At 32.3% G+C, this 13493-nt stretch overlaps 1 protein-coding gene across 1 annotated transcript in view; it reads left to right on the forward strand.

Moving 5' to 3' along the window:
* Nucleotides 1-355: 355 nt before the first annotated feature.
* The window catches only part of LOC129231344 (putative polypeptide N-acetylgalactosaminyltransferase 10), a 53286-nt gene continuing 40148 nt past the window's right edge, over nucleotides 356-13493 (forward strand). The window contains exons 1-5 of the mRNA XM_054865635.1: nucleotides 356-500; nucleotides 5198-5387; nucleotides 10498-10664; nucleotides 11896-12084; nucleotides 13058-13235. Of these exons, the coding sequence (XP_054721610.1) occupies nucleotides 356-500; nucleotides 5198-5387; nucleotides 10498-10664; nucleotides 11896-12084; nucleotides 13058-13235 (869 nt within the window). The remainder of the gene's footprint in view (nucleotides 501-5197; nucleotides 5388-10497; nucleotides 10665-11895; nucleotides 12085-13057; nucleotides 13236-13493) is intronic.

The following is a 13493-nucleotide window of genomic DNA, read 5'->3' on the forward strand; positions in this document are numbered from 1 at the left end:
GTTTACATTTTTTATGTGCGCAGTTGAAAAATGCTTGTATTTCTTATAAGAGATATATTATTGAAAGGAAAGACACTTTTGAACATTTCTAAAATAAGATAACGAAATTTGGGAACAACATATGCTACTTGAAGTATTACTAGAATTTAAAGATTGAAGACTATTTTCTGAAGCAATTCATCAAAGCAAAAAGCTTGTCATCGGTACTGTTACAAAAGATCTAATAAAAATGATGTTTGCGTGTAAGCTGCTTTTGATACCGAATTATTTTACTGAACGTACTTTTTAGCAAAAAAAAAACATTTTCTGCCGAGTCATTTTACTACATATGTCTTCCTGACCACCGTATGCTGCAATGTTTCGTCGGAAAAGGAAGAGACTGTTAAAACTTATTTTGACTGTATGTGCAGTAATGTTTTGTGCGTGCATGCTACTAAGAACGTTCTTCACAACATTAGAATTACAATCTTTCATTATCATTGCTGAAGATCCCGAAAAAAGCTCTGCAACAAGAGTAAATTTTTCCGGAAAAAATTCTCAAAAAGAAGCCAAGGTTTGTATTTTTTGCCTCAATATTTCAGTTGTATTAATCTCTCTAACTTTTTTTACCTTTTTTCATAAAGTTTTATTGAAAGTGTTGAAGAAAATTAGTAGTAATCCCTTTTTCTCGGAAAATAATAATAATATTTGATCTAATGATCAGTTATCAGATTAAGCATTAAGAGAATAAATTTTCAGATGTAAGCTAGCAATTACGTTTAAATAATAAAAATAGGAGCATACTTTTGTCGAACTTCTACAGAAATAAGATTTTCATTTTAAATTTACTGAGTTTTGAAACAATCTTTGCATTTATTTTCCTTCTTCTTTCTTCATTTTTATTATAAATATAATGTTACATATCACTAGAAACATTTTTAAAATGTTTTCAATCTATAAATGTAAATTCTCAGTATCAGCAAAATGCATTGGATTCTGAAATTTATATTGATGTTCTTTTTTTTTCTTGGGAGGAGGTAGTTACTTTCTTGAGAAAAATGACTATAAAGAAGCCGAAACAGTTATTGATGCATTGCGTGTCTTTCTAGAAACCAGGAAAAGCATTGGTTGCGAATCATTTGCCTCAATTTTTACATCACACAAAATTGTTCAATCGCAAAATAATGAGAAATGCATAAGACTAAGCAAGCGTAATGCTTTCAATATATGCTAATAATACATTTGTTTTAAATGACGTAGTTTGGGCTTCGTGTATGTTTCTCGTACAAATTAAATAGTTCAATATTTCTATTTAAAATACTAATACATATTTTTTTTTACCTACAATGTTTAACATGATTGTTCTGCAGATTAGTTCAAAAATTGCTACTTAAAGGAAGTGGGTTCGTTTGATTGGTTTTTTGGCGTAAGAGCCTTAGTAGGTTATACAGCGCTAAACGATTGTTGAACTTAAAGAAAGCACTTAATGTATTGAAAATAACTTGCTTTCTAGTTTAATGTTTCTTCTAAATTCAATACTAAGGCCCTTAAATAACTTACCTAAAATGAAGAGAAGAAAATATTACGTTGAAGACAAAGAAACTGTATTTAACAAGCTCCATGAACTAAACGAGCCTGTACTTTCCGATACACAACATCGATTTTTCCAACGTAAGAAATGTACATATCTTTCTGAATTTGCAAAGACTGAAAGTTGTTTTAAATAAAATGGGTGAGCCAAGTAATGCCATGTATATCAGTAAGGCCAATCCCCCAAATTTCTATGTGGGATAATAAGAACACGAGCCAACGTGGTCTTATAGCCATCAGAAAGATTAAGGGCCTGTTCACATATCGGCCGTCCGTTCCGTCCATCACGTTTTTTTCCTCCCGAAACAGGTTTTCTTTGCTGGTTGTCATGACAGCAAGGCTTCTTGGGCGGAACCGGTTTCGATCAGATGAACCTTGATGTCTGACGTCCGTCAAAAGTAGGACAGGATTTCATTGATTCCCGCCAAGCAGCGCGCTCTTTTCTCTGGTGGGTGAGTTTAGCCACGTGATTGATGTGCGGTGATCCTATGTGAATGCTACTCTAATTTTGTCCTCAGTCCATCACATCAAAAAACGGGATGGACGGGACAGATGGCCGATAAGTGATCTGCCCTTAACTGGTGATAAAGCGTTATAAATGTGCAGTTTGCTATCAACAGGTAAATGTGTAGCAACCGTTTTTACAAAAGAGTCTTGTCAAAAATGTCTGAACTCATTTTACAGTAAATTTTGTTTCTTCATGATTCAATGTGGTTTACTAGATAAAAAAGGTTGTTAATTGTAATAGAAATCCGAATGTATGCAGTTGACTTATACAGAAAGGAAAATATCGCTGTGTACTGACGTTTTTTTTTCCCTGTGATTCGATAAATCTGGAAAAGTTGAGTGTAGCTCAATAAGGCCATGTTTGGCTTTATTGGGAATCCGGTATCTTTATTACGAAATCGAAATATCGGATGGAGGATATGGTCTTGTGCTACATATTTGCACGAACTATGCTCAGAGTGACCAATAACTAAAAAATAACGACTTAATAGTGCCCCGAATGTGTCGATTGATCTTGCTCCTTTCTATTGAAGTAAAAGGTGAATTTTTGACAATGTTTTTGAACTTATCAACTGTGGCTTAGTTTGTTTTTATACCGAGAATAAAGAAGTTCTTTTTTTTAGTTTGAAGTACTTTTTGGAATTATTTCAAAGTTTTCCTAGCGCAAAATTTGTAGTCAATTGAATCGTAGATGAAAGAGATATTAGGTGAGCATATTTGATACTTTTCTTATAACTGAAAACGGATTTTTTAAAAACATTTTTTTTTCTTTTTTTTTAAAATAAAACTATTTTTTAATATAAAAACTGTTAGACGATATGCTTAAGTAAATTTCATTTTTAAATGAACTTTTTACTAGAAACCCTTTTTATTTACCCAGGCACTTTTTTTCTGACATTCAAGCGTACGACCGTAGGAGCAACAAATTGTAGGACTGAATTTCGAACTATTTCTGCCAGTTCAAAATTATGAGTCTCAAAAGTACAAATAAATAAATAAATGACGTAAAAACAATGTTTATCAGCTACAAAGTGAGATAGTTTTTCAAGTTTGCCATGAGAAATTGTCTTTAATCGTAGCTTAAGTTTTAATTTAAAAAAATAGTAAAAAATTTAAAGTGTATTCATATCAAAAAATCTTTTCAGCACTTTCTTTTCGATAAGAAAAATATAAAAAACGCATCCAATCGCGTTCTTTTTTTCCCTCCCCGATGACAAACCATGAAAAGATTCCAGACAAACATAAAAAGAATATTGAAAGATAAAATAAAAACAATTCATATCAATAATTATGTACGCAATAAAATCATTTACGCTTTGAGTTCACTTCACTTTGATTCTATCATTCAATCTCGAACTTGGGTCCATTGCATGTCTACGGGAAATTGCATTTCTTCCTCTTGTAATAACTTTTTTGTTGGAACCAAAGCATTTAATAACATGTTCCAAATCTCTTCATTGTTTCAGATAAGGTTCTTTTTTGGAAGGGGAATAGGCAGAGCTGCCAATCTTTGAAAATTCGAAATCGTAGCTGCATTTTGCGGCGAGGGGGGGGGGAGGCCGCTGCTTCAGGAATCAAACATTGATGAATTGTCAACAGTATAACGAACAAAACAATGATACTCAATGAATTTCAAATGATACAGAAAATATAAATACGGAATAAAAGATTTTGTACTGAATATTTTAAGATGATAAATTCTTGATTATATTAGCTGTACCTTTTACCCGGTCGGCATGTCTTTGTGATGTAACATGCTCGCGGCAATTGCTTTGCACCACCATGTTCAACTGAAAAATTGCTATTGCAAATAGTACTTCTTATATAACCCGTCTTTAAAAACGAAATAAGGAATGGTCACGTGCTTTTATATTCTTCACGATATTTTTGGCAGTTTTTCCGCTTTTTACCGGCAGCACACGTGTAGAAGTTTGATTTTCTGAACTTACCAGTTTAGTTTTCATGCAGTTTATGATTTTTTTTTCCTTTGCGTTCTTGGGATTTTTAATTCAAAAAACAGAAAATCGTAGTTTTTGGATCCGGATTCGTAGCGTCGTAGTTTAAAGCTGTAATTCATAGCAACTACGATTTTTTTCGTTGCAGTTGGCAACTCTGAATAAGTTCAAATTTCTAATGCAGGCAAAAATGATTGAAAACTTTTCGAAATGTTCAAAATATAACTGAAAAAAACATTTAAAATGATTTCAGGAACATAATTCAAATAAAGTTTTATTTGAAGTAAAAAACCAAACCCTGTGGCACGACAACCCGTGAAGGCCAAGGCCTACTTTGCTCAACTAAGTTTTCCTGACCAGGAGCTCTGGGGTGCAAGGGAGATATTCTGTTTAGGTGGTCAGCCTAACGTGGAACCCCCAGTTTTGGGTTCCCAAGTACGCTTGATACTCATTTTATCGACCCACTGAAGGGATGAACGGCTGAGTCAACCATGCTCAACCCTGGAACAGAACCCGGTCCTGTAGCGTGGGAGCGCGAAGCGCTAGGCTAAGGCGATTTGAAGTAAAGCCACCTTTAAAATTTTCCATAGTTTCATTAAAGTTCTGTTTACATTACACTGTATGTACTAATGTGTAAATTTTTTGGGCATTGAAAATTAAACGAAACAGTGCTCAAATCTGAACATAAAAATGAAATGACATGACAGGCATCTTTAGAACTGAACAAAACCGTTTGTTGAATTAGATTAATTCTTCAAAAGGTTATTGTTTTTGGCGGGCAAGGAGAGAGGAGTACAGACAGACCGACAAACTGACTCCCATATTTTCCTATCTTAATACATATATTTCATGTGTTCTGTTTTTCAATCTTTATTTTATTTAGTTATTTTTAGTGACATTTTTACTATACGTAAAGCTTTTTTTCATGCTTTTAAAAAAAAATTGCAGACAAGCGCTCCAGAAAGGATAACTTCACTCAACTAAGTACATTGTACCTTTCCGCCGGGTTTATAGATGTGACTGAAAATATTTCTTTTTGCGACAAGTATTGTGTGTAGCTTTCTTGAAATCGAGAAATGTTTTTAAAAAAAACATACGTTCAGAAATTTTGTTTTCCCTCTAAATTAAAAAATTCTATGTGCTTTCTTCTTAATCGAAGGTGCCAGTGAGAAAGTCGTGGTTTGAACCAAGAAATGTCAGTATTCCTATTGGTCCAGGAGAACATGGGACTGCGTTTTCCTTACCACCTGGGTTAGACAGAACCAAAGACGAATTGTACAAATCAAATGGATTTAACGCTCTAGTCAGCGATTTCATTGCTTTGAATAGAACACTTCCCGATATCAGACATCCAAGGTAAGTGCAGAGCAATAGTACTGATTATTTACTTAAACATGATTACCATTATTTAATGGATTTTTGGTTGTTTGTAAAGAATGCTTGATCATTCACTTATCTGGTTTTCGAATACAGTAAAACCTGTTTAAGTTGATCACATGCGGTGCAGTACTTTAGTGCTCAACTTAGAAAAGAGATCAACTTATAGAGGTTGATATATATGGTTAAAGGACAAATTTTGTGCCTGACAAAAGCGGTCAACTTAGGCAGGCGGTCAACTAACAAGGGTGGTCAAATTAACAGGTTTTACTGTAGTGACGAATGAGGTCCTCTTTTTTTGGGGGGGGGGAGGAAAAGGAGGATGAGATTCAACTTTCATGTATGAATTTCAAGCTTCAATAAATTGAACTTGTCATAGTTAGTTAGCTAAGATGTTCATCACAAACAGAAAAGTCACCAAGTAAAAACAAATTTGGGAATGCATCTTCTATTATTGCAAAATTCAAGATCATGCACAGTAATAAAAAAAAGGGTAAAGCATATGGGGGAGAGTAGCTTAAAGTGAGTAAGTCGCCCAAAGCGGGTAGGCCTTCGTATGCCCCCGCATGTTGTGTCAGCGGCGTTGCATATGTATGTCGTGTTTTCCCGAATACCCCAGAGTTTTAATCAGTCCCAGTAAAGCAGCAGTAAAGCGGCATGGCGCAACCAGGCTGAAAAAAAAAAGATACATTTCTAAAAAAAAAAATGAATTTTTGTAACTTGTGATTAATCGAAGACCAGCTTATTTTTTAATTGCCAATAATATTACATTATTCTGACACCATCCACCTACAAACTACGATGGTCAATTCGTTTTTTTTTTAATTAATGAATAATTAAAAATTAAGTTTAAGGTTATTTAAAGGTAAATTAATTTAAAGGTTAATTTCAAGGGTAAATTAATTTAAAGGTTAATTTCAAGGGTAAATTAAGTTAAAATTTAATTAAGTTTAAGGTTATAATTATTGAAATAAAAAACGTGCTTTTGGGCAAAGCGGGTCGGGCAAACCGGGTATAGGATTTAATCATGTATTTATTTATAATTTCTTGTCACATGTGCTGACTTAGATTTTCGATTTCAATTGGATAAGTATAACTTCAAAAAGTTATTTTTTATGATGTCAATGAATTAGTCTATTAATTTAATCAGTTATTTCTTTATGTTTTAAAAACAAATGTCTTGACTTTAAATTGGATAAGTATTGCACTTTTATGTATTTTTTTGTATAATGACTGGTAGCTAGTCAATTAATTTAATAATTTATAACTTCATATTTGATTGGCAAATATATCAAATCGCAATTAGTTAAGCTCACTCGCTTTGAGCCCCCTTGTAGGGCAAAGCGGGTTTTTCAAGTGTTTGTAATGTTTGATGATAAATAAAAGTATTGGGTTTGGAATAATACAAAAACCACTTTTTATTTTGAAGTTCAAGAACCCTGCTAGGAAATGAAAACAAAATTGTTGCGATAAAAATCCAAAAACTACAATTTTTGAGCATTCTTCGAAAACCTACCCGCTTTGGGCCACCCTCCCCTATGCTACCTACAACCATAATACTTTACTGAGAGATGCTTGATCCTAGGAAGTTTTCTGACTTTCAAGTTGAACAACGCTAAAAGTCTTCATTTTTAAGATTCAAGATTGTGTATCACAACTTGTTCCAACAGTACATCAACCCACAAAACTTTTTCTCTAAACGTTATTTTCACTCTCTATGGTAATAATTCAATCTACAATTTTTTTCTCTTTATTTCCCAACATGTTCTTGATTACTCATCAAAAATATAAGTATTAAAATAATTATAAAATTTATAGAAAGAAACTGCTTTGATTTATGTGTTTATTTACTTTATTAATACTTATAGTTTTAATCCTTTATGAAATGTACCTTATGTTGAAGAAGAAAAGATTTCTTAAGATTGCCTGCATTGTTTTTTAAGTATGAAGTATGTTAGCAGTAAGCTTTTAGAGGATTTTTTCTTAATTAAAAACGCTTTTCTCTGCAAATATGTCTGAAAGGGACTTCCGTGCAAAATTAATTTTTTTCCAAAATGTTGCTGCTAGTAATGGAATGCACGCAACTTTAACGACTGTTTTTAAAGTTTTCAACTATGAGACAAAAAGTTAATTGCATGTTGTTCTGCAATTTTTACCTTTGTGAAAGTTTGTTAAAATGCGTATAAAAAGTATTGTCTAAGTCCCTAAGTAGATACAAAATTCTGAATTCCTGCGACAAAAATAATGCTTTTAAAGTAACGTGCTTCGAAAGAGAGAGAGAAAAATAAAATTAAAGAGGCTCCATCTAAACGAAGGCTACTACAACAGGAAGGAAAATAACCTACCTAAGCGGCCCTTAGATCACGTATGTGTTCTTGATTCTTATGGTTTAGTTGCTCCATTCTTTTAAAGACTTTTTTTTTACTTTCGCCGTTTCATTTCCTTTAAAAGCCATATGATCGTCTTTCGACTTTGCTGAATGAGTGGCTTTTCTTTTAAAGCGACTTTTTTGAATGCGTATTCGACTCCCGTCTAGAATATTAAAGACGTGGGGTGTTTCTAAACGGTCTTCTTCGTGGATGAGCTTTGCATAAAAAGCGTATAACTTGGCGATTTTTTTTACCTTAAGCTACTAGCTTATTGCAAAAATGCTGAATGTAGACTTTATTATCAGAAAGTGTATTTGAATTTAAAATTCAGTTTGCCCACTATTAAGTATAATAGCATAAACCGAATTCGGGAAACAGTCTGGAACAAGTTTTATACGCTCGGTTTAAGTTAGTTCCGAGCGAGCAGTTTTTTTAATTTATTCAAGCAAACAGCAATTTGAATATCTATCTTGTTTTTATAGTAATGGTATAAAATGAATAAACATGACTTTGAAATGAAATAATAAGCAATGAGAAACTGAATAAAATAGTGCTCATGTAACTGAAATTTATTTTTCTGAATATTTTATGTGTCGACCATATTTTCCTGTGATGCTATAGGGAGTAATTTAAAATATCAATTTACCTGAAAGCTGACTGTGGCATCATGAATAAACCTTATTTGCGTCAGAAAAGGATATTTTGTTTCAGATATTTATTCCACTTACATTAAATCACATCACTTATTTTTCTTACAATTTTAAGAAAAGTTCACTGAGTAAATAATTTACTATATTGACTTTGTAAAACGCATGCTTTAAAAAAATTAATGAAATGGTTGCAAATCGTTTGAATCTAACAGTAAAATAAGAAATTAAAAAATTATACTTTTATTTCCAATAACAGTCTAAATTATTCGAAAAGAACCCCTAAAATTCAATAAATTCCCCCAAGAGCCAGAACACCCCCCCCCCCCCGGCAATGAAGTACAAACCCTGTAAAATGAACCACCCAAAACATTTCAACAATACTGTCTGCGCCATGACCCCCTTTCCTCCTCGTACTCCTGTTTTATGTCTGATTCAGTCATTTTTATGTACAAAAGAGAACCCTCATCATTGAAAAGGGTAAGATAATATTAATATTTTACTAATTTGCTCAGAAGAAGATATATTTTTGTAAAACTAATTCCTGTGATCGAAAGTTTGCTAAATGTAAATAGAAGGCTTTTAGAAAACGAATTATACTTTAGAAAATCCTTACCAACTTTTCATCTGCACAGTTTACAATAGTATAATGAAACATACTATTTTCTACTTTTCTGAAATTTTGGCAGTGAGAAGCAAAGGTATATAAAAGAACTTTTTAAAGTTTTGAGATAAACGCATCTGAAGTTCAGATCCTTGGTAGGCTTTCGTTGAATTCATTTTCTAAATCGAGCTGTATAGCAGAACCTATCAAGGCTAATAGTACTATCCCTAGCACCAACGCAGAAGAGGGGTTCTCCTACCATCTAACAGATTATCTCGAAATTTTTATTTTTGGCACCTCAATAATCAGAACTTAATAAATTATAACCAGCAGTAGCCTTAAAATTCCTCTCTCTCTCTCTCTCTCTCGATCTATCTCTCTCTACCTCTCTATCTCTATGTATCTCTCTATCTCTATATATCTCTCTATCTATCTCTCTTTCTCTCTATCTCTCTCTCTTTTTATCTGTATCTCTCTCTCTCTCTCTTTCTCACTCTATCTCTCTATCCCTCTCTCTTTATCTCTCTTTCTCTCTCTATCTCGTTTTCTCTCTCTATCTCTCTCTCTCTTTCTAACTATATAAGCTAACTTTTCTACGGTCTATAAGCTGTCTTGTCCGAGTTGACTTTGTTTTCATGAAGCACATGATCAGCTACTGTCCTGGATACTTGAAAAAAATTTTTCCCGTCCAGCAAACATTGCTCATGCTCACTCAATTTACGTTTCACTATCATTGGAGCTTTTAAGTCTCTAGAACAATTGTTTGTAAAACAACTCTTTTATTACATTGCGTGTATTCCAAACTCACAATGCTTTAAAACATTTATCTTTTTGAGATTAATGACTTATATTTATTTATATTGCTCGCGAGGCAATTAAGTTTTGACGATAAATTTAAATGCTACAATCCTCTTGAAGCAGGATTTGTGTGATTATTCCGTAAAAATAGAAGAAACTATCAGCACGTAATACTGTTACTGGTTTTTAATAAGCACAGGGCTGAAATAAACCCAACATCTCCAATAATGTCAAGCCTGATTATGATTATCTATACAAAATAAACGAGAAATTATTCATTTATAAGTTAGAAAAATATGATTATTTCATAAGAAATTTAAATCATGCAATTTTTTTTTATTGAAATGCATTATGTTATGTATTACCTTTCTTTTAAGTTTCAAGATTTGATTTAAAACAACGACTAACAAAATTCATCTTCAATGATATTTGTTTTATGCAAAGTGATAATTCGTGGCAAATTTGAAATTAAGCAAAAAACATTTGTGTAAATAAAATAATTTTTCAAGAATGTTTGTTGGAGCCCCGCTGCTTTGAATTCCCGAATGACAACTCCTTCCCCCCAAACTCAAATAATTTTCAATCACTGAAAAAAAATATTTTATTGAATCTCAATATTAGTCCTTTTGAGACATCACTTTAACTTCGTGCTTTCTTTACAAATTTTTCAGCTGCAAATCTAAGGAATACCTCTCAAAATTACCGAAAGTTAGCATAGTAATCCCTTTTCATAATGAACATTGGACTGCCCTTCTTAGAACTGTTACAAGCATAGTGAACAGGTCACCTGATGAACTGATAAAAGAAATAATTTTAGTGGATGATTTTAGCAATAAAGGTAAGAAGAATAACCCCCTAATATTGAAACATATTTTTATATATTGCCTTCAGAAATAAGCAAAAGACATTAAAATTTTGGTGAACTTGGGGTAAAGTGAGATAGAGTAGCAGAGGAAAATGGTAAAATAGTATACTTTGTCTGCAGTTCCACCTATTTGGTAATATTTTAATTATAAAATTGCATGTGTAGCTGATTCCAGCCATATAGCAGTCACCTCTAAAGACTGAACTGCATGATAAGAAAAAAAATTCCAATATTGACTGCTCATTGTATAATATTGTTGAGCTGGTCTGGAATATATATTTCTTGTTATTGTACATTTTAAAATGTCTTGTTTAAATAATGCAAATATTAACTGCGTCCTACTGCTCTTCAGAACAGTAGTTTTTTTTAAAGGATTATCTTTATTTCAATTTATATAAACATTTGTTATGCACATCACGATTGTTGGCGTTTGCGAACAAATATACTTCAAAACTGATTAAAAATAATAAAAGCCAGATTTGCTAAAATCAAGCATTGTAGAAACAAGTTTTCTTCGTGAAGCTTCGTTGTTTGTTTACAATTTTGCAAGAAACGTGTATAATCGGTTTTTGTAGTTTGCCGAGCACCAACAATAGTGTGAGATGGACTATACATGCGCAAAGTGAATGGGACGACGTGAAATATTTTATTTTGCTTTGATCCTACAGTTTACTAGTGTAAAATATTTTTGTCACAATAACAATAAAACAGAAAAATATTAAGAGATCCTGCATAACAACTTTTCTTAAGAAGATGAAGTTTCACTTCGTACTGGACAAGTTAAATTTTGCGAAATTAATAATTGCGATTTTCTCTTAATTGACTGTTTTCAAAGAAATTTCCAAGAAATAGGAAGCACTTTGTTGTTTAAAAATATTTTTTAAATATTTCAGTAGTTCATTTAAAGAAAAATTTTGTTTCTTTTTTTCATTTTAATTTCCTATTAATACTTTATACTATTAATATTCAGGAGAAAAAAACATCAAAATAAGATTTCAAGAAAAGTACTATTATAAAATTCACTTCTCTCTCCTGGGCTGTGAAATGTTTTCTACGCAGAACATTTTTCAGCATCCACTAAGACGATATTAATGATAATTTAATTGATATTAATAATATCTTCTGCTGTCTTTAAGTTTGCTAAAAATGTGTCACAATATTTTTCTATAAAATTCGTTTAATAGAGTGATTCCAATGATTTCAGCTCAACTAAAAACGCCTCTTGATCAATATGTGGCACAACATTTTTCAAAAGTGAAAATCATTCGAGCTTCAAAGAGGGAAGGTTTAATAAGAGCGAGACTACTTGGTGCAAAAGCAGCAAAAAGTGAAGTTCTTTTGTTCCTTGATTCTCACACAGAAGCCAATGTTAATTGGTTGCCCCCTTTACTTGGTAAGTTTCAATTTTGAATGATAATAAAGTAATCTAAGACAATATGCTAGAAAACTTCGCAATGTGATTTCTTTTCATTTTTAACGCTTATAAAAATACAATAACTGGGTTTTAGTTTAAAATCTAGTTAATACAAATTGCAAAATAAATCACACAGTACTAAAGATAATAAAAACAACCATGGTTTTCATTACCTTTTTTTTTAATTTTAGGTGCAAATTCATTAAAATTGTAATTTATTTGTTTTATCAATCAGATTCTGTACCATTACTTACGAAAAAGCTCTTATTAAATATATATTTTATTGTAAAAAAAAATTGACTATTTTCCGCTAAAATTAAACGCAATAATTATTGTAAAATAAGATATAACAACGTTTTATCTCACAAAACTTGCAGATTACTGCTGACACGTGTTGCGGGGTTTCAAGGAATTCCTTTTGAATGCAGCGAATAGTGAGCTTCAGGGTGAACACTCATCCGAGAAAAGCGACTTTTAGGATGAAAAATCATTCGCTTTTTTCGGGTGACTTTTATCCCTAAAGCTCACACTTCGTTGCATTGAAAACAAGGTTCCTTGAAACCTCGAAACACGTGTCTGCAGTAATCTACCAATTCCGTGCGATAAAACGTGTTAAATCCGTATTTACTTTTCTGGTATTTATTTCATTCTCGAAATACTAATTGATCGGTATCTTTTGCATTTTCACAGAAATATTTGTATACCAAATCTCTCCCAATCGCATAACAGTGAATTCCCTCACTTCTCACTAAATAATAGACGTGATATAGCGGCGCCGGCACCGAGTGAAAAGCGAGGGATTCATATTTCGTCAAATGATACATAGTTGACATTAAATTAATGCAGCAGCATTTGGCTGAATTCATGAGAAAAAAAATTAATTTCTATTTTGTTGCCATGACATTTTTTTTTCATCTTTACTTCTGTAACACTTGTCATTATGTATTTTCAGATCCTATTGCGAAAGACAGAACGTACGTAACTTGTCCCTTCATAGATGTAATTGATTTTGAAACGTTGTCTTATCGGGCCCAAGATGAAGGAGCTAGAGGTGCGTTTGATTGGGAATTGTACTATAAACGTTTGCCTCTTTTGCCAGAAGATCTGAAGAATACAGCAGAACCATTCAGGTAGAACAATTGCGCATTTCTTTATTACCCCATGATTTTTTTATTTTTATTTACATTACAAATCATTCGGTCACCCGAGGGACATATTATCATTGCGGACAAAAATTCGGTTTATCGAACATAAATTTTAAATATTCCGATGGTACTAAAACTTTTACTCTCACTCTAGCTTTCTTATTCTTAAAGATTGTAAAGTACATTCTGCAGGGTTTGGTAATAAGAATTTTGTGCTATAAGGTTTCTTAGTTTTAACCTAAT

The sequence above is a fragment of the Uloborus diversus genome, chromosome 10 (assembly GCF_026930045.1).
Source record: "Uloborus diversus isolate 005 chromosome 10, Udiv.v.3.1, whole genome shotgun sequence".
In the NCBI taxonomy this organism is placed as follows: Eukaryota; Metazoa; Arthropoda; class Arachnida; order Araneae; family Uloboridae; genus Uloborus; species Uloborus diversus.